The 13363-nt window shown below is 36.3% G+C and overlaps 1 protein-coding gene across 10 annotated transcripts in view; it reads left to right on the forward strand.

The window, feature by feature from the left end:
* The window catches only part of mybpc1 (myosin binding protein C1), a 144198-nt gene that overhangs the window by 77376 nt on the left and 53459 nt on the right, over positions 1–13363 (forward strand). For 8 of the 10 annotated variants that reach the window (XM_051928509.1, XM_051928478.1, XM_051928494.1 and 5 more), the window contains 3 exons: positions 6906–6914; positions 9378–9502; positions 11298–11403. In XM_051928509.1, coding sequence (XP_051784469.1) covers positions 6906–6914; positions 9378–9502; positions 11298–11403 — 240 coding nt within the window. The remainder of the gene's footprint in view (positions 1–6905; positions 6915–9377; positions 9503–11297; positions 11404–13363) is intronic. The other 2 variants (XM_051928482.1, XM_051928500.1) reach the window with 1 other exon arrangement.

Genomic DNA, 13363 nt, shown 5'->3' on the forward strand with positions numbered 1-13363 from the left:
ACACATCAGGAATATGCTGGTTACTCTAATTTGTGATTCGTTATTGGCCTGGATTAAGTGAATGTGAGTGTAAGAGTATCCTTTGATGGACTAGTGCTATGTATTACATGAGAACCTATTTTCAATAACTAGTCACAATTTATGGCCATACGTAAGGACTGAGATATTCAGTGATCAATAACACATAATAAACATTCACTCATCAAAACTGAGTAACTCATCAAAAATCTTAATGTTTAAGGAGAAAAAGTTAGTTCATTAGACAGGATAGAATCTGTATTGCTGCATATGAATTTAGGGATTGATGACTAGATGGAGTCTCTCCTCTAGCGTAATGAATTTGGCCAGGAGGCTGTGAACTGCAATTTCTCTATATTTGAAGCGTTCTCTTTTTCTTTTGAAAAATAGGGACTACCTCTCCAGTTTTTCATTCAAATAAAAAGTTTTAATATTAGAACTCTGAAGAAGGTTAACATTGGATTTTGCTTTGTCTAGTGTCTTATCTAAAGATCTATTTGTCAGAGATGAAGAATGGACCCCTTTCATTGATGTATACCACAACTTCTACGAATATAAAAGCCACTCCACCATGCAAAGGTGTCAACTAAGTGTCCATCGATTCCTCCATTTTTCCAGATTTGCCTATCCCAGAAGCTTTCTGCACAAGGCAGAGACCAGCCCTACATATCATGACAGCACATTGCAGAATAGACTTGCCTATAGATACTCAAAAATTCCATCATAGTATAAACCAAATACACTGTGCTACCATGTAACCTATAATTAATCAATCAAAAAACATCAGTTAATAAACATAGAAATAAATAAATATTATACTGATGTTCAGAAATCATAGTATTGTCTTTAGAAACTGGTGCAAAATTTGATTTTGGATAGATGTGATGACAAATCACAAGTGTGGAAATAAAATTAAATTGACATTTATAGCAATCATAGCTGATGACTGAAATGCTTTTAATATCTATTCATTTACTTCTCTAATGTAATTTTCATTAAATATTTTATTGTACAAAGCTATGAAAATGTATTACTTTGTATGCTCTTTATAAGATTTCTCTTAAGTATGTAAGATAACAAGCTGGTTCCCAAAGAACAATGGTAATTATATGGTCATAAACAACATCTAGTATTAGGTTAAGTAAAGAATATTTTTTGAGACCTGGCAATTAGAAAATATCTAGAATAAAGGAAATAAAAAAAACATTTGTGCATTGTATATTTTTCCACATTGGTCATTAACTTATTTTGATTGCACATAGTTTTGATGGGATGACATACTGAAGAAACATCTTTTAAGCTCCAGGGTTGGCAAGCAGATTGCTGAAATGAACTGGCATATTGTGAAATGCAGTCACCCTGCTTGACTGCCAACCACTGTCGGCTAAAATATTTTTGTACTTGACTACATTTTTCAGAAAATGTAACACAGTATGTAATTAAAAATCCTTTTTGCCATTAACAGCAGGCTGTTTTCTGTACAGTGAAAAGGCAATACCTCCTTTAAAAGCTGTTTAATTGTACTTTTGCATTGACTGTCTCTATGAAAACAGAAGGGCACTCTTGTACTGCTATGAATAAAGTTGTAGATCTCATACTGCCACTGACAGTAATCAAATATTTGTTTGATGAATTGCATTAAAAATACAGATCTATATACAGTACTGCATGGATATTAGCTGATACATTTAGCAATATGAGTAAATAACAGTTCCTTGTGACAAACTGGAAGTGCTTTTTATACTATCTGCACCAATAACCACGCCATACTAGCATATTCCCTTTCTATGTTTCCTATCTGTTCCAGAAGTAGTGCAATTATTCAAGTAGGAAAGTGGACGTTTCTGCAATTGCACTCAGGGTGCACTCACCTGCCAAATTTCATTCTTTAATATGGTATATAAAGTGTACATTTGCATTAAGTCTAAAGGTATTCTTAGGTTAGTCCATAGGAAATAATAATCGACAAGAATGTAATTTTTCCCCATACACCTATGTTGCAGAAAGAGATGGTATATGTGCTTAAACTCAAAGCCAATGTTGTACCTTAGTTTCCTGAGAGATTCTTGTGAAAATGTACACCAAAGTTATGAGTTAAGAATTAATATATCAACTTATAGTACAGACTGTAAAGTTTCAACATTGTTTTGTTTTGTAATATTTGATTTTTTGTTTACATTTTCACCAAGCTTGTTGTGTGCTGATTATGTCATTCTGTCTTTAACAAATGTGTATACGTGTGCAGCTGTAAACAGGGTCTCAAATTAATGTACACTGAGTTTAATTACCAGTTTTTCAATTTAAAGTAGCATTGTGGTTATTATTCCTACTTACAGTTAAAGAGAATGGGGTTTGAATCGCAGCCAGCTAGTTGTTTGTCTGGAGTTTGTAAAGTCTAAACACATCTGTGTGTATGTGTGTTTGTATTTTTTTTTCTCTAGTTACTTTGGATTTCTTATACAGTGAAGTATACATTAACTTTTTGATCCTGGTTATGCTCAGAACTGCCAGGCTAGGCACATCACTCTTAACACTAGAATTACCAGAGCCTACGAAAAAACGCGTAGATCCATCCCACCTTAAATCGCTTCTTAAATCCGTTCGCACCTCTCCGCCAGCGTCTTTTGTCATCTAAATGTGCAGATAAAGACAAGCTGCCAGCAGCCGGTTATTCCATCCCCCCACCGACTTAGAACGTGCACGAACTTCTCCCAGCTCATGCCTTGATTGATTATCTGGGAGTGAAGTGGAGTTTTAGAGTGGAAATAATAGATTGTTATTTGGAACACACTCATTTCATTTGTGTTCCGTTTCTACAGTAATCTATGTAAACACATTTTTAAAACAGAAACGCTTTTCATATTCTAGTAGTAAATGACAAAATGTAGGCATAAACTATATAATGTATAAAGCCTGAAGTCCAAATATCAAAGAAACACTTTCACAAAAGGTACAAATATAACAGAAAAAGTGCGCTTTTACTCAAAAATACAACTGCAGAAAAAAAAGCCGCCTTAGTGTGCGACATTGACGCTCATTTACTATCACTGCCGCCACTGCCAACTGGGAATCAACAGGTCACGAGTTCGATTCTGCACGACTTCCATTTGAGAAGTGAACTGCACTTATTTTTACTGTTTTAGAATAAAAAGATACATTTGATTTCAGTCTGTAACAGCCGGTGTAATTTAAGATATTTGTTAAGGTTAGCTTTGTTTTTGTTTTTTTTATTCACTTTTGATTCTCCCTACCCCATCTGACACTGCTATTTTCACATAAAGACGCGCTATAGCTCTGCAGTGTATCACGATACATACGACCAAGTGTTTCTTTCCCCCCCTCTTGCCAGTCCCCACATGTTGCCGTATGCTGTTTCTTTTGTACTCCAGGACATGCAGAGGAAAGCATAGTAAAGAGTAGTAGCTTCAGCGCTATATGCAATCATCAGACACTCCCCATCTGACACTGCTGTTTTCACATAAAGACGCGCTATAGCTCACCCAAGGAGCGCCCTTCCTACATTTACGACATGTGTACACACCTCTCTGTGCTATGGTTCCTATTACACTGAGCAAGCACCTGTAATTTGCAGCTCTATTCATTATCTCAAAACACCATGCACATTCACAGTAATTCCCAGTTATGTCCACCACTCACAACCATGCCCACAACCATACATAACTGATTCCACATCAGAGAATTTCCAGTTCCAGCATAAATTCACAAATGATATGACGCTGTTCGTTTTCAAATAATATTGCATTAGTGCGATTATGTTTTCACATATATTGTCTTTCTTTCAGGTGTGTAATAGAAACCACAGCATAGAGAGAAGTGAATACATTGTAACAGGTACACACGTTGTAAATGTAAGAAAGATGATCCTTGCGTGTGTGTGAACTGTTAACATTTGAATCTGATGATTGCATATAGAACGTCTTATTCAGTGCGCTTATTCAGTGCGCGCAAGAACATGCAGGTGGCCAGTTGCTGTGTGCTACAACATGCTGGCAGTGATCAACGCACATTTTTTAAAAAGAAAGAGACAAATATATGTGACGTTTTGAAGAAATCATTTTATGACGCGAATAGTACCAATCAGAAAACATAATTGCACTAATGCAATATTATTTGAAAACGAACAGCATCAGATTGGGTGTGAATTTATACTATGGCGCTGTTAGAGTCAGATCAAAAGCTGAATAAGCTCCTGTTCTGACTCTAAGTAAAAAAGTATGAATTAATCAACAGAAATAACTGCTTTCGACATTTTAAACTTAACGATTTACAGTGCATACCAATTTATAAATGTTATGTTCGTTTGAGGTTACAATGAAAAAAAATACTTCCTCCCCAGCGGGGAATCGAACTCAAGTCTCTAAGGCACAGTAAGGTTGCTGTGTTCTGAGTCAGTAAATCTTACTGCTACGCCACGGAAAATGTTGTAACAGCTTTGAACCTTTTGTGAAAGTGTTTATTTGATGTTTGGATGTCAGGCTTCACAAATTATATAGTTTATGCCACATTTTGTAACATTTATTGCTAAAATATGAAAAAGTTTCTGCTTTAACAATGTGTTTACACAGATTACTGTAGAAATGGAACACGCATGAAATGCGTGTGTTCCAAATAACAATCTATTATTTCCACTCTAAAACTCTAGCACTTCAGTCACTCCCAGATAATCAAACAAGGCATGAGCTGGGAAAACTTAGTGAACGTTCTGCGACGGTAGGGGATGGAATAGTCGGCTGCTTGCTGGCTGGTCTTAATCGGCTCATTGAGAAAACAAAAGAGAGGTGAAAAGAGTTTTAAGGTGGGCCGGATCTACGAGTTTTTTTGTAGACTCTGGTAATTCTAGTGTTAAGGAATTAGCAAGTTTGGATAATAGATGGATAGATAATTTTACAACCATTGCTTTGATTTTCCTCTTGGTCTTGTCTATGAAGCATTTGGTAATAACTTGTCTTACAGAGTAATTAGAATTGAGAAGTTTAGTTCTAACCTTTGCCACCTGCTTAAAAATACTAATATTAGGCATTAAATATTGGTATGAAGTGACTTTGAAGGACAGAGCAAAAAACTGTTCGGGACACTTGAATGTATTTCACTAGAAATACGAATTAGGGCTCACTTAAGTGACCCAATGTAGACCAAATGATTCCTTCTTGCTCATGTTATTGTTCAAAGTTTAATTCAGTTTAGTTCAATTCAACCCTTTATTGTCCTGTGTACAAGTACTATGCAGAATGAAATGCTTACTTGCATATGCCTCTGCAGACGGAACAGACAGCAGAGACATAATAAACACAGAATAAGTACAAAACACAAAGAGTGGCAGAAAATGCATGTGCAAGGTAACAGTAATAGTAGCAGTGGAGGTGACAAGATTACTGATTGTTCATGAGTCTAACTGCAGTTGGGTAAAAACTGTTCCTGAATTTTGGGGTCCGTGTTTGGATGGACTTCAGACGCTTCCCAGATGGGAGGAGGTGAAATGTGGCAGCGCAGAATGGCTGGAGTCCTGCCTGATACTGTTTACCGTCCTGAGACAGCGTGTGGTGTGGATGTCATGGATTACAAGAAGCTGAGTGCCTGTGATCTGCTGTGCTGTTTTCACTATGCGCTGCAGAGCTCTACTATCCCGAAAAGAGCAGCTGCCATACCAGGATGTTGTTGGGCTTTCTTAACTACTGCTGAATTGTGACTTTACTGTTTAAGGTCATCAGTGAGGGTCACCCCAAGGAACCTGAAGCTGCTAACCTGCTCCACAGCCTCCCCTCCAATGTAAAGACAATGGTCCCTCAACTGCTTGTGAAAATCCATGATCAACTCCTTAGTTTTGTTAACATTGAGGGTGAGGTTGTTGTTCTGGTACCATTCTGCCGGGAATCTGACCTCCTCTCTGTAGGCCGTCTCATCGCCCTTGCTGATCAGAACAATTACAGTGGTGTCGTCAGCAAAAGTGAGAATGGTGTTAAAGCTGTACTTAGCCACACAGTCATAGGTGAAGAGAGAGTAAAGCAGGGGACTACACACGCTGCCCTGCAGGATGCCAGTGTGAACAACTAAGTAGCTTCAGTGTACATCCATTTCCTAGAGGGAAAGCAAAAGAAACATTGATTTTAAACATATTTTATTTGCATCAATGTCAGTCTAGAAAAACTAGTAAAAAATGTAATTTTCAAAAAGAGTTTTTTTTCTCCACATACATTCCAACATACCATGCACATTTTAGAGCACCACAGTCCAGGATCTGTGTTTTCACATTGCATGTAAAATATGTATGTAAGTACACATATTAAGCACAGGATATTATTAGTGGTGCAAAGGAACTGTTATTTCTAATAATTTTTAATACATTTTTTATGGCCGTAATCTAAAAACTTTGTGTATTTGATACTATCTTTCTCACAGTGGAATCCTTTACTGATAAGTCTTCTATAGTGTCCCAAATCCAAATAACATAATTTCTCTAGTAGAAGCTAACTTCTGTGTCCAAAGGATGGAGACTGTTTCATAGTGCTTCTCTCACCTGACATGATGATTCTTTGCCTATAACTCAACAAAGTCCTATCATAGTTGTGTATGCGAGTCTGCCTAAACTGTACACAGTCTTTCAAGGCAAAATACAATTAAAGCTGATAAGGAGGTCATTGTGTTTTCCATTGCCTGGTCTTCAATGTTATATACTTGGAGAATATAAATAAGGAATTCTGTTCTGCTCTGCTCTTTTTCTATGTGACTAATGATATTTGAAGTCCCTTCCAGGCATGATGTTTTCTGTCATTTCTGTCTGTTAATACCTTGTTGTCCTCCTCCTGTCTGCTATAATGTCTACTTCTTCCATTCCTGTGGTGCAACCCTGGCTCTTCTGCACACCCAAGTCAAAAAAAGTAAGTTTACTTCACTTCCTTTCATGAACTTTACTGATGCAAAGTCAATACAGTCATTACCAAAAGTTTCAGATAAATCAATAAAATAGTTATCGTGTTACTAAAAGGCTGTGTTTACAAATGGGTGCAAAATATAACAGATATACAGTAAAGTAACTAACAGTTAAAATATTTTAAATGAATAATATATATCTTAATGTTCATTAGTATTGACTTGATTGGTCAGTACTAGTTGCCTTGCAGTTGAATCAAAGGGAGAATGTAATAGGACCTGAACTTTGGATGGGTTACTGATAATATGACAACAGAAATTATGGTCATCCAGTTCCTGACTTTTGGTAGTGACTGTACTATTAGCTCATTTTATGCGTGAGGTAATAAAGGTACACAACAAAAGCAAGACGTTAAGATTAAACTTGTTTATTTTTTTTACCTGGACTCAAACTGAAACATATTTTTGCCAGTAATATAAATATTTAGAAAATTTAAAAAGCCTTCATCTGAATGATGAAGCCTTTTGGGACTTTATGAACTGTATATAGTTATATCTATGATGTTTGTTCATTTACATTATGACATACAGAGTGTTTCATAAAGATATGACCAATTAGAAATGATCATGTTTTAAGTTCATTTTAGATACAGTAATAAAAGAAATGACATCACAGTGAAGGTTCAGTTTCTACCCTAAGATACAGTTCTGTCTTTCCTTCAGTGAAAACAATTCAGTATTAGAGGCAGGTATCTAACAAAATGTTAAAAGATGGACCACCTAAGAATTTGCCACCATGAGGAGCAGAAAATAAGCTAAACTCAGTAAATACAAAATGTATTACAAAGCATGTGCCCATGGAAATCCTGTAGTTTTCAGTATTTGTTATTTATACCTTAGAACTGTTTTTGGGTGTTTTCCTAATCCTTGATTACTTTTCATAATTATCATGTGTAATTGGTCAGGTCTTTAAGAAATACTTATGTGTATTTTTATTTTGTTTATCAGTCTGCATTTTGCACCTTTATTGAAATTATTCTGCTTCAATGTATTAGCCCCTGTGCTCATATATTTAGCTGTTTAGGTAATTATGATTTCTATTAAATTTCTATGCATAGTTTAAGTGACAAGAGAGTGAAAATAAAATGGCTTATTTATAATTACTCAGTGATAAGGCAAAAATATTTTTTATCTTGGAAAAGAAAACTTCTGCTTATATGTCAAATATGCATGATGTAATTTTTTCAATGTTTAACGTGTAAAACTTGATGTTACATACATATCAGTTCTTACTTACAGCAATCTAACAATTATATATTTATATCGCTGATCCAGAAATATCATTTATATCACATACATTTTTTTAATTATATAGATATAACTTATAATGATTACCTAAAAATTACCATAAATAACTGTAAACTGTAAAAAACACATAAATGGAAGAAGCTCAGATCTTTATTTCTGAAATACAACAAGTCGAATACACTGTCTTTCAAGCTAAGATAGCAGACGTTTAACTCTGAAGCTTAGCCATGGTGTTGTTATCTATGGCAGTTATTGTAGTGCCCTATTACTTGAACCATGAACTGTACAAATTGAGTTGATTTTGCTGTGGAACACTAAGTAGAGATTAGTGTGACCTGTAGTCCTGTAATCAACAGAATACTAAATCTCCACAAAAATCTAGCTCAAAAGTTTTCGGACACAGCTGTCATTTATATTTGAGGGCAAAGTGCATGCATATCTGATGGTTTGCTTACAGGTCCATGACAAATTGCAGTGAGCATAAACGTACCATTTTTTTCTCATTTGGAGTGACAAAGTACTTTTGCAATGAGTGCTCTTTGGAGATATTATATTTCAGTTAGCAATTTACAGCTGCATTTGTGAAATTTACCTCAGCAGCATATTTGGTGCAGTTATTAATGCTAAGCAGGCATTCCATTTTTTTTTACCCAAAAATGTGCAAGGTAGGTTGACTTGTATTTATAAATTTTCCCTGTGTTAGTGAGTGTACCCTGTGGTTCACTGCTGTCGCTAGAGCCAGCTTAAGAGTACATTGCATTCCCTGGTCAGACTCAGTTGCAAGCGACCAAAATGAGACATGCAAAATACAGTTTCTCTTTTAAATTTGTGCTGTCTGATCAGTAACAAGGCGAAGGAGAACACCACCCTTATGATCACATATAGAGTGGGTTTTGTACTGTATCATATCCTGTTAAGATATGTTAAGGCCTATTTTAGAATGAGCGGATTCACATAATCGAATAAATAAATAATTGTTTAAAATCATAGTATTATCAGGTACAGCGCACAGATACATTTTCACAAGGTTCACTTAACATTAGTTCCTGATATTTTCACATAATTCTGTGACATGTACTATTTGTAGCATTTCAATGGTCTGAAACACAATAAATCATGTTCCAGGCTGATTTTAAGTGGTACTCTCATGGTTTCTTTTTTAGGTACATCTTTGAACATAAGGGTACCCAGCGCATCCTGATTATTAATAACTGTACGCTGGCAGATGATGCAGCTTATCAGGTCACAGCAGGGGATGACAAGTGTGCCACTGAATTGTTTGTTAAAGGTAATGTGTCCTTTGAACCTTTTACTGTTAGTTATAAAGAAACATAGCATAATGGCTAGGATTTTAATGTGCAGCTGTCATAAGTCTGTAATTGGTATTTGACATAACCAAATGACACAATGATTAATGCTGATGGAGCAGAACCTCAACAATCTAACTTTGTAGCCTAGCCAGTTTACTTCTGGCCGATAGTTTTCCCCATTACCTTATGCAAATGTGGGATTTCCCTCTTTTCTTTGATTCTTCCAGCAGGACAAATTACTTAATACAAGGTTGTTTGGTATCTCTAAACTGGCCATGTGTAAGTGGGTGTTCTCTTTAATGGATTGGTGTCTCAGCCAGAGTTTACTTTGGCAGCTTTCAAAAATATAAAAGCAGTCATAATGCCATATTAAGTTGAATTGCTTTATCCTCTTCTATGAGAACACTGACAAAACCATGTAAGGGAAAGCGTGATGACAAGAGTGGGCACCAACAAATGTTTTCAATGATGCTTAAAGTAAACCACCCTGGCAAATAACATATCCATTATGTATACAGTACACATACAGTATATTGTAATTGAAATAATATATTTTTTTAATGAAGACAAAAGAAACAAAAGCAGAGTTGGGTCACCAACACCATAATGTCTAATATGAACTGATGGGGGGAAAATGGAAAAAAGAAGTACTGTATACATGAACAATGCCATTTTTTTCATTCTTCATGAAAGACTAGGTCTAGAATGACAAGGACTTACTGGGTCAGGTGGTTCATGTGGTGGGGGAGAAGAGGAAGGGGCTGAGTGACTTATGTCTTGGGCCTTCAGATCGTTTTACTTTATTCTAAAGTAAATAGAAATAGTGGCAGTGTCACATCCAAATCCTTCCCTGGAATATTAGTCAACTCCAGTCCTGTGAGACCCTCTAAGCTTGTGTCCTGACAATATTTATGCCTCACATGAATTGTGACTTTAAAATTGAAAAGATTTTTTTTTACGGAAAGAAACTATTTTTTACAAAAGTAATAAAAGTGAAAAAAGAAAGGTGGTAAAACAAAACATATTGTATAGCACAAGGAGAACCTTATACACAAGTGGAGAGAAAGTACAAAACCATGTACGTACTCTGCAGTCATTATGCACAGTCCATCTCAAAAAAAACTAAAAGTGGTACCTGTCCATGTGTCTGTAACTGTTTCAGGCAGTAATTAAGCTAGACTATCTTCATTTGGATGCCTCTAGCTTTGGAGGGAAAATATTCACAAGCTCTTCAAAAGCAGTGAGCATGTTATTGTCATAACTTGGGCTGATCAGTGAATTCCACCAAAGCATTTTTCACAACAAATACTCTGATTTGACTAGTGTCCTTGTTTGAGGAATATTTTGCTGGTAATTCACGAAGTGGACAGCTTAGACAAAATTTTTTGAAGTGGTGAATAATGCTTTGTGTGGCCAGCATAACATCACATAGCTATAGCAGCCATGTTTGTTTATTCAATGAGGGCAAATTCGTCTTTATTTTGAGTTTGATTTTTTTTTAATTTTGATTTGATATACTTCTTTAATCCACGAAGGGAAATTTTGAGGGCCAGAGCACAGGGTCAGCAATTAATTGTCTGTTCCTTTTCTAATTAATTTTCATTGACATGGCTGCAGATACTATTTTCATCATCAAAAGCAGTGATAGGGTCACTTTACATAAGCTGCATTTTTACTAGTCTGTAATCAGCTACAACTGCTCTATGTGTTTATAATGTACATGAATATGTTTCCTGCAATTTATGATTTTTTTCATTTCTGTTATAAATTCAGAATTACCAGTAACAATAACTAAGGAACTTGAAGATGTAAAAACAACAGTTAATGAAAGAATAGAGCTTGAATGTGAAGTGTCAGAGGAGGATGCTAACGTTAAGTGGTAAGTATTGATTTCATGAGTAATAACCATTTTTATTTGTAGAATTTGATATTTTTCAAAGTATTTTTTACTTTATTTTTTTATTGTTTTATTTTCCTGTTGTGCAGTCATATCGTGAAGGACAAAAAGACTCGTCCATGCTGTATTAATATATGTTCTGTATGTTGCCATGCCGATCCATTCCTGCTGTTGCCCACACTTCTATCTTTGCTTTTGCCTAAAGATTATTTTGAGCCCTCTAGCTTTAATATTTAATTGAACTTCTTAACTTTGTGTTACAGATGGCTTCTGTATCATATCACTTGTTTCTCATGTCTTTCCTAATTTCTATGTTTTGAAAATTTAGCTTTTTTTAAAATATAGTCTTTGCCTTGTTGTTTTTAGAAATAGTTTTAAATCTTTGTACCTGCATCTCATTTACTGTTTTTTTTTTTTAAACTGCCCAGTTGGTTATTGACCATTATCTGCCCAATATTTGCATCCTTCCAGTGTTTTTCTCATGCTGTCAACATACAGCTCTGAATAACACCAGTAGCAACTTACAGTGGGTATATTTAAGGGGATTATTAACCATCTCATGACATTGACATCTATTCATAGTGAATTGTAGAATCTGAACTTGTAACCTAGTGTGATGGTGCAGGTTGGCATCTTGCACTCTCTTCACTTATGGGAGCCTATGAACCCAACACTGTCGATAACTTAGCTGAGATGAGCTTGGCAGATTAAGACAAACCACATTTAGAGGGGGGATAGTGTAAATATGATCGGAGCTTTTATTAAAAACCAAGTCCAAAACAAGTGTTCAAAAAGCTCAGAAAATAGTTCAATCCCATAAAAACAAAAGACGAAGTGGAGGTTAAAATAATCTCAATAAATATTCATTAAAAACAAAATTAAAATCAACTGGCAGAAAACTGTTGTTACTAAAAACCTGGTGCCTTCTTCCTCATTGGCAAATCTTCTGCTTATCCCATACCACCCTTGCAGCAGAAGAGTTGACCTCCACACGCAGCTGACCTTCTGCAGGTCCAAGTCCCTGCTGTCCCATGGCTACGGCATGGCTCCCACTCCGAACCTAGGCTTGGGACCCCAATGGCCATGGTGCTCATGTTGGAGCTCTCCTCCCAAGTCTCCTCGACCCCCGGCTGCTTTCCCGGTCTTACACAGCAACTTGCTCCATTTAGTGCGCATCGCTGTGGCTCCCCAAGTTGCTCAGCCAGAGTGATCACTTCTTCGCCCTTCCTTGGGTGTCATCCTTTTGCACCACTCAAGGGGGTCTCCTTCTCGGCTTCCTACCTTCTCTCCCTCGTGCCTGTTCCCTTCTGCTTGCTCGCACCAGCTCCTTCCACCTCCTGCCTTCTCTCTTTCTCCCTTTAACCTCCGTATTTCTTTTTCTTGATTCACCCCTCTCTCACTCGCGCTTCTCTTTTAAAATGGGGATGTGGCACAGCTGGGCAACCAGCAGCTCCCGGCGTCAATTTGGGTTGTGGGTGATCCTACACCTGCAGGGCCATCGCGCCATGCTACAACACCCCCTCCCCACACACACATAAAGACGCTAATGTAGCATTTATTTATTAAAACCTCTCACTTTACCACACCTTGTTTACCTACAATGTGCATACCAATTCAAACTTTACACAAAGCCTTAATTTAAATCTGTCTGTAAATTTACCTTTCTAGCAAATTAATGTGCAAAGTATCTGCATGAGCAAAGGTTAATTTTAGAGCTGATTAAAGAGTCTCATGTACATGTAGATATATACTGTATACACACTTGGTCAATTACAGCCTCCTATTTTAGAACCATAGTGACCATTCCATGGCAAAGGATGAAAATAACCTCTGTTTTTAACTCAAGAGTTGCACATTCAAGAATACATAGGAACATTGTATATCCTGTATTGATTATATCATTTATGTATCCTCCACAATTTTGTAAATGTTTTTCTGTTTA

This window comes from Erpetoichthys calabaricus, chromosome 1 (assembly GCF_900747795.2).
Source record: "Erpetoichthys calabaricus chromosome 1, fErpCal1.3, whole genome shotgun sequence".
In the NCBI taxonomy this organism is placed as follows: Eukaryota; Metazoa; Chordata; class Cladistia; order Polypteriformes; family Polypteridae; genus Erpetoichthys; species Erpetoichthys calabaricus.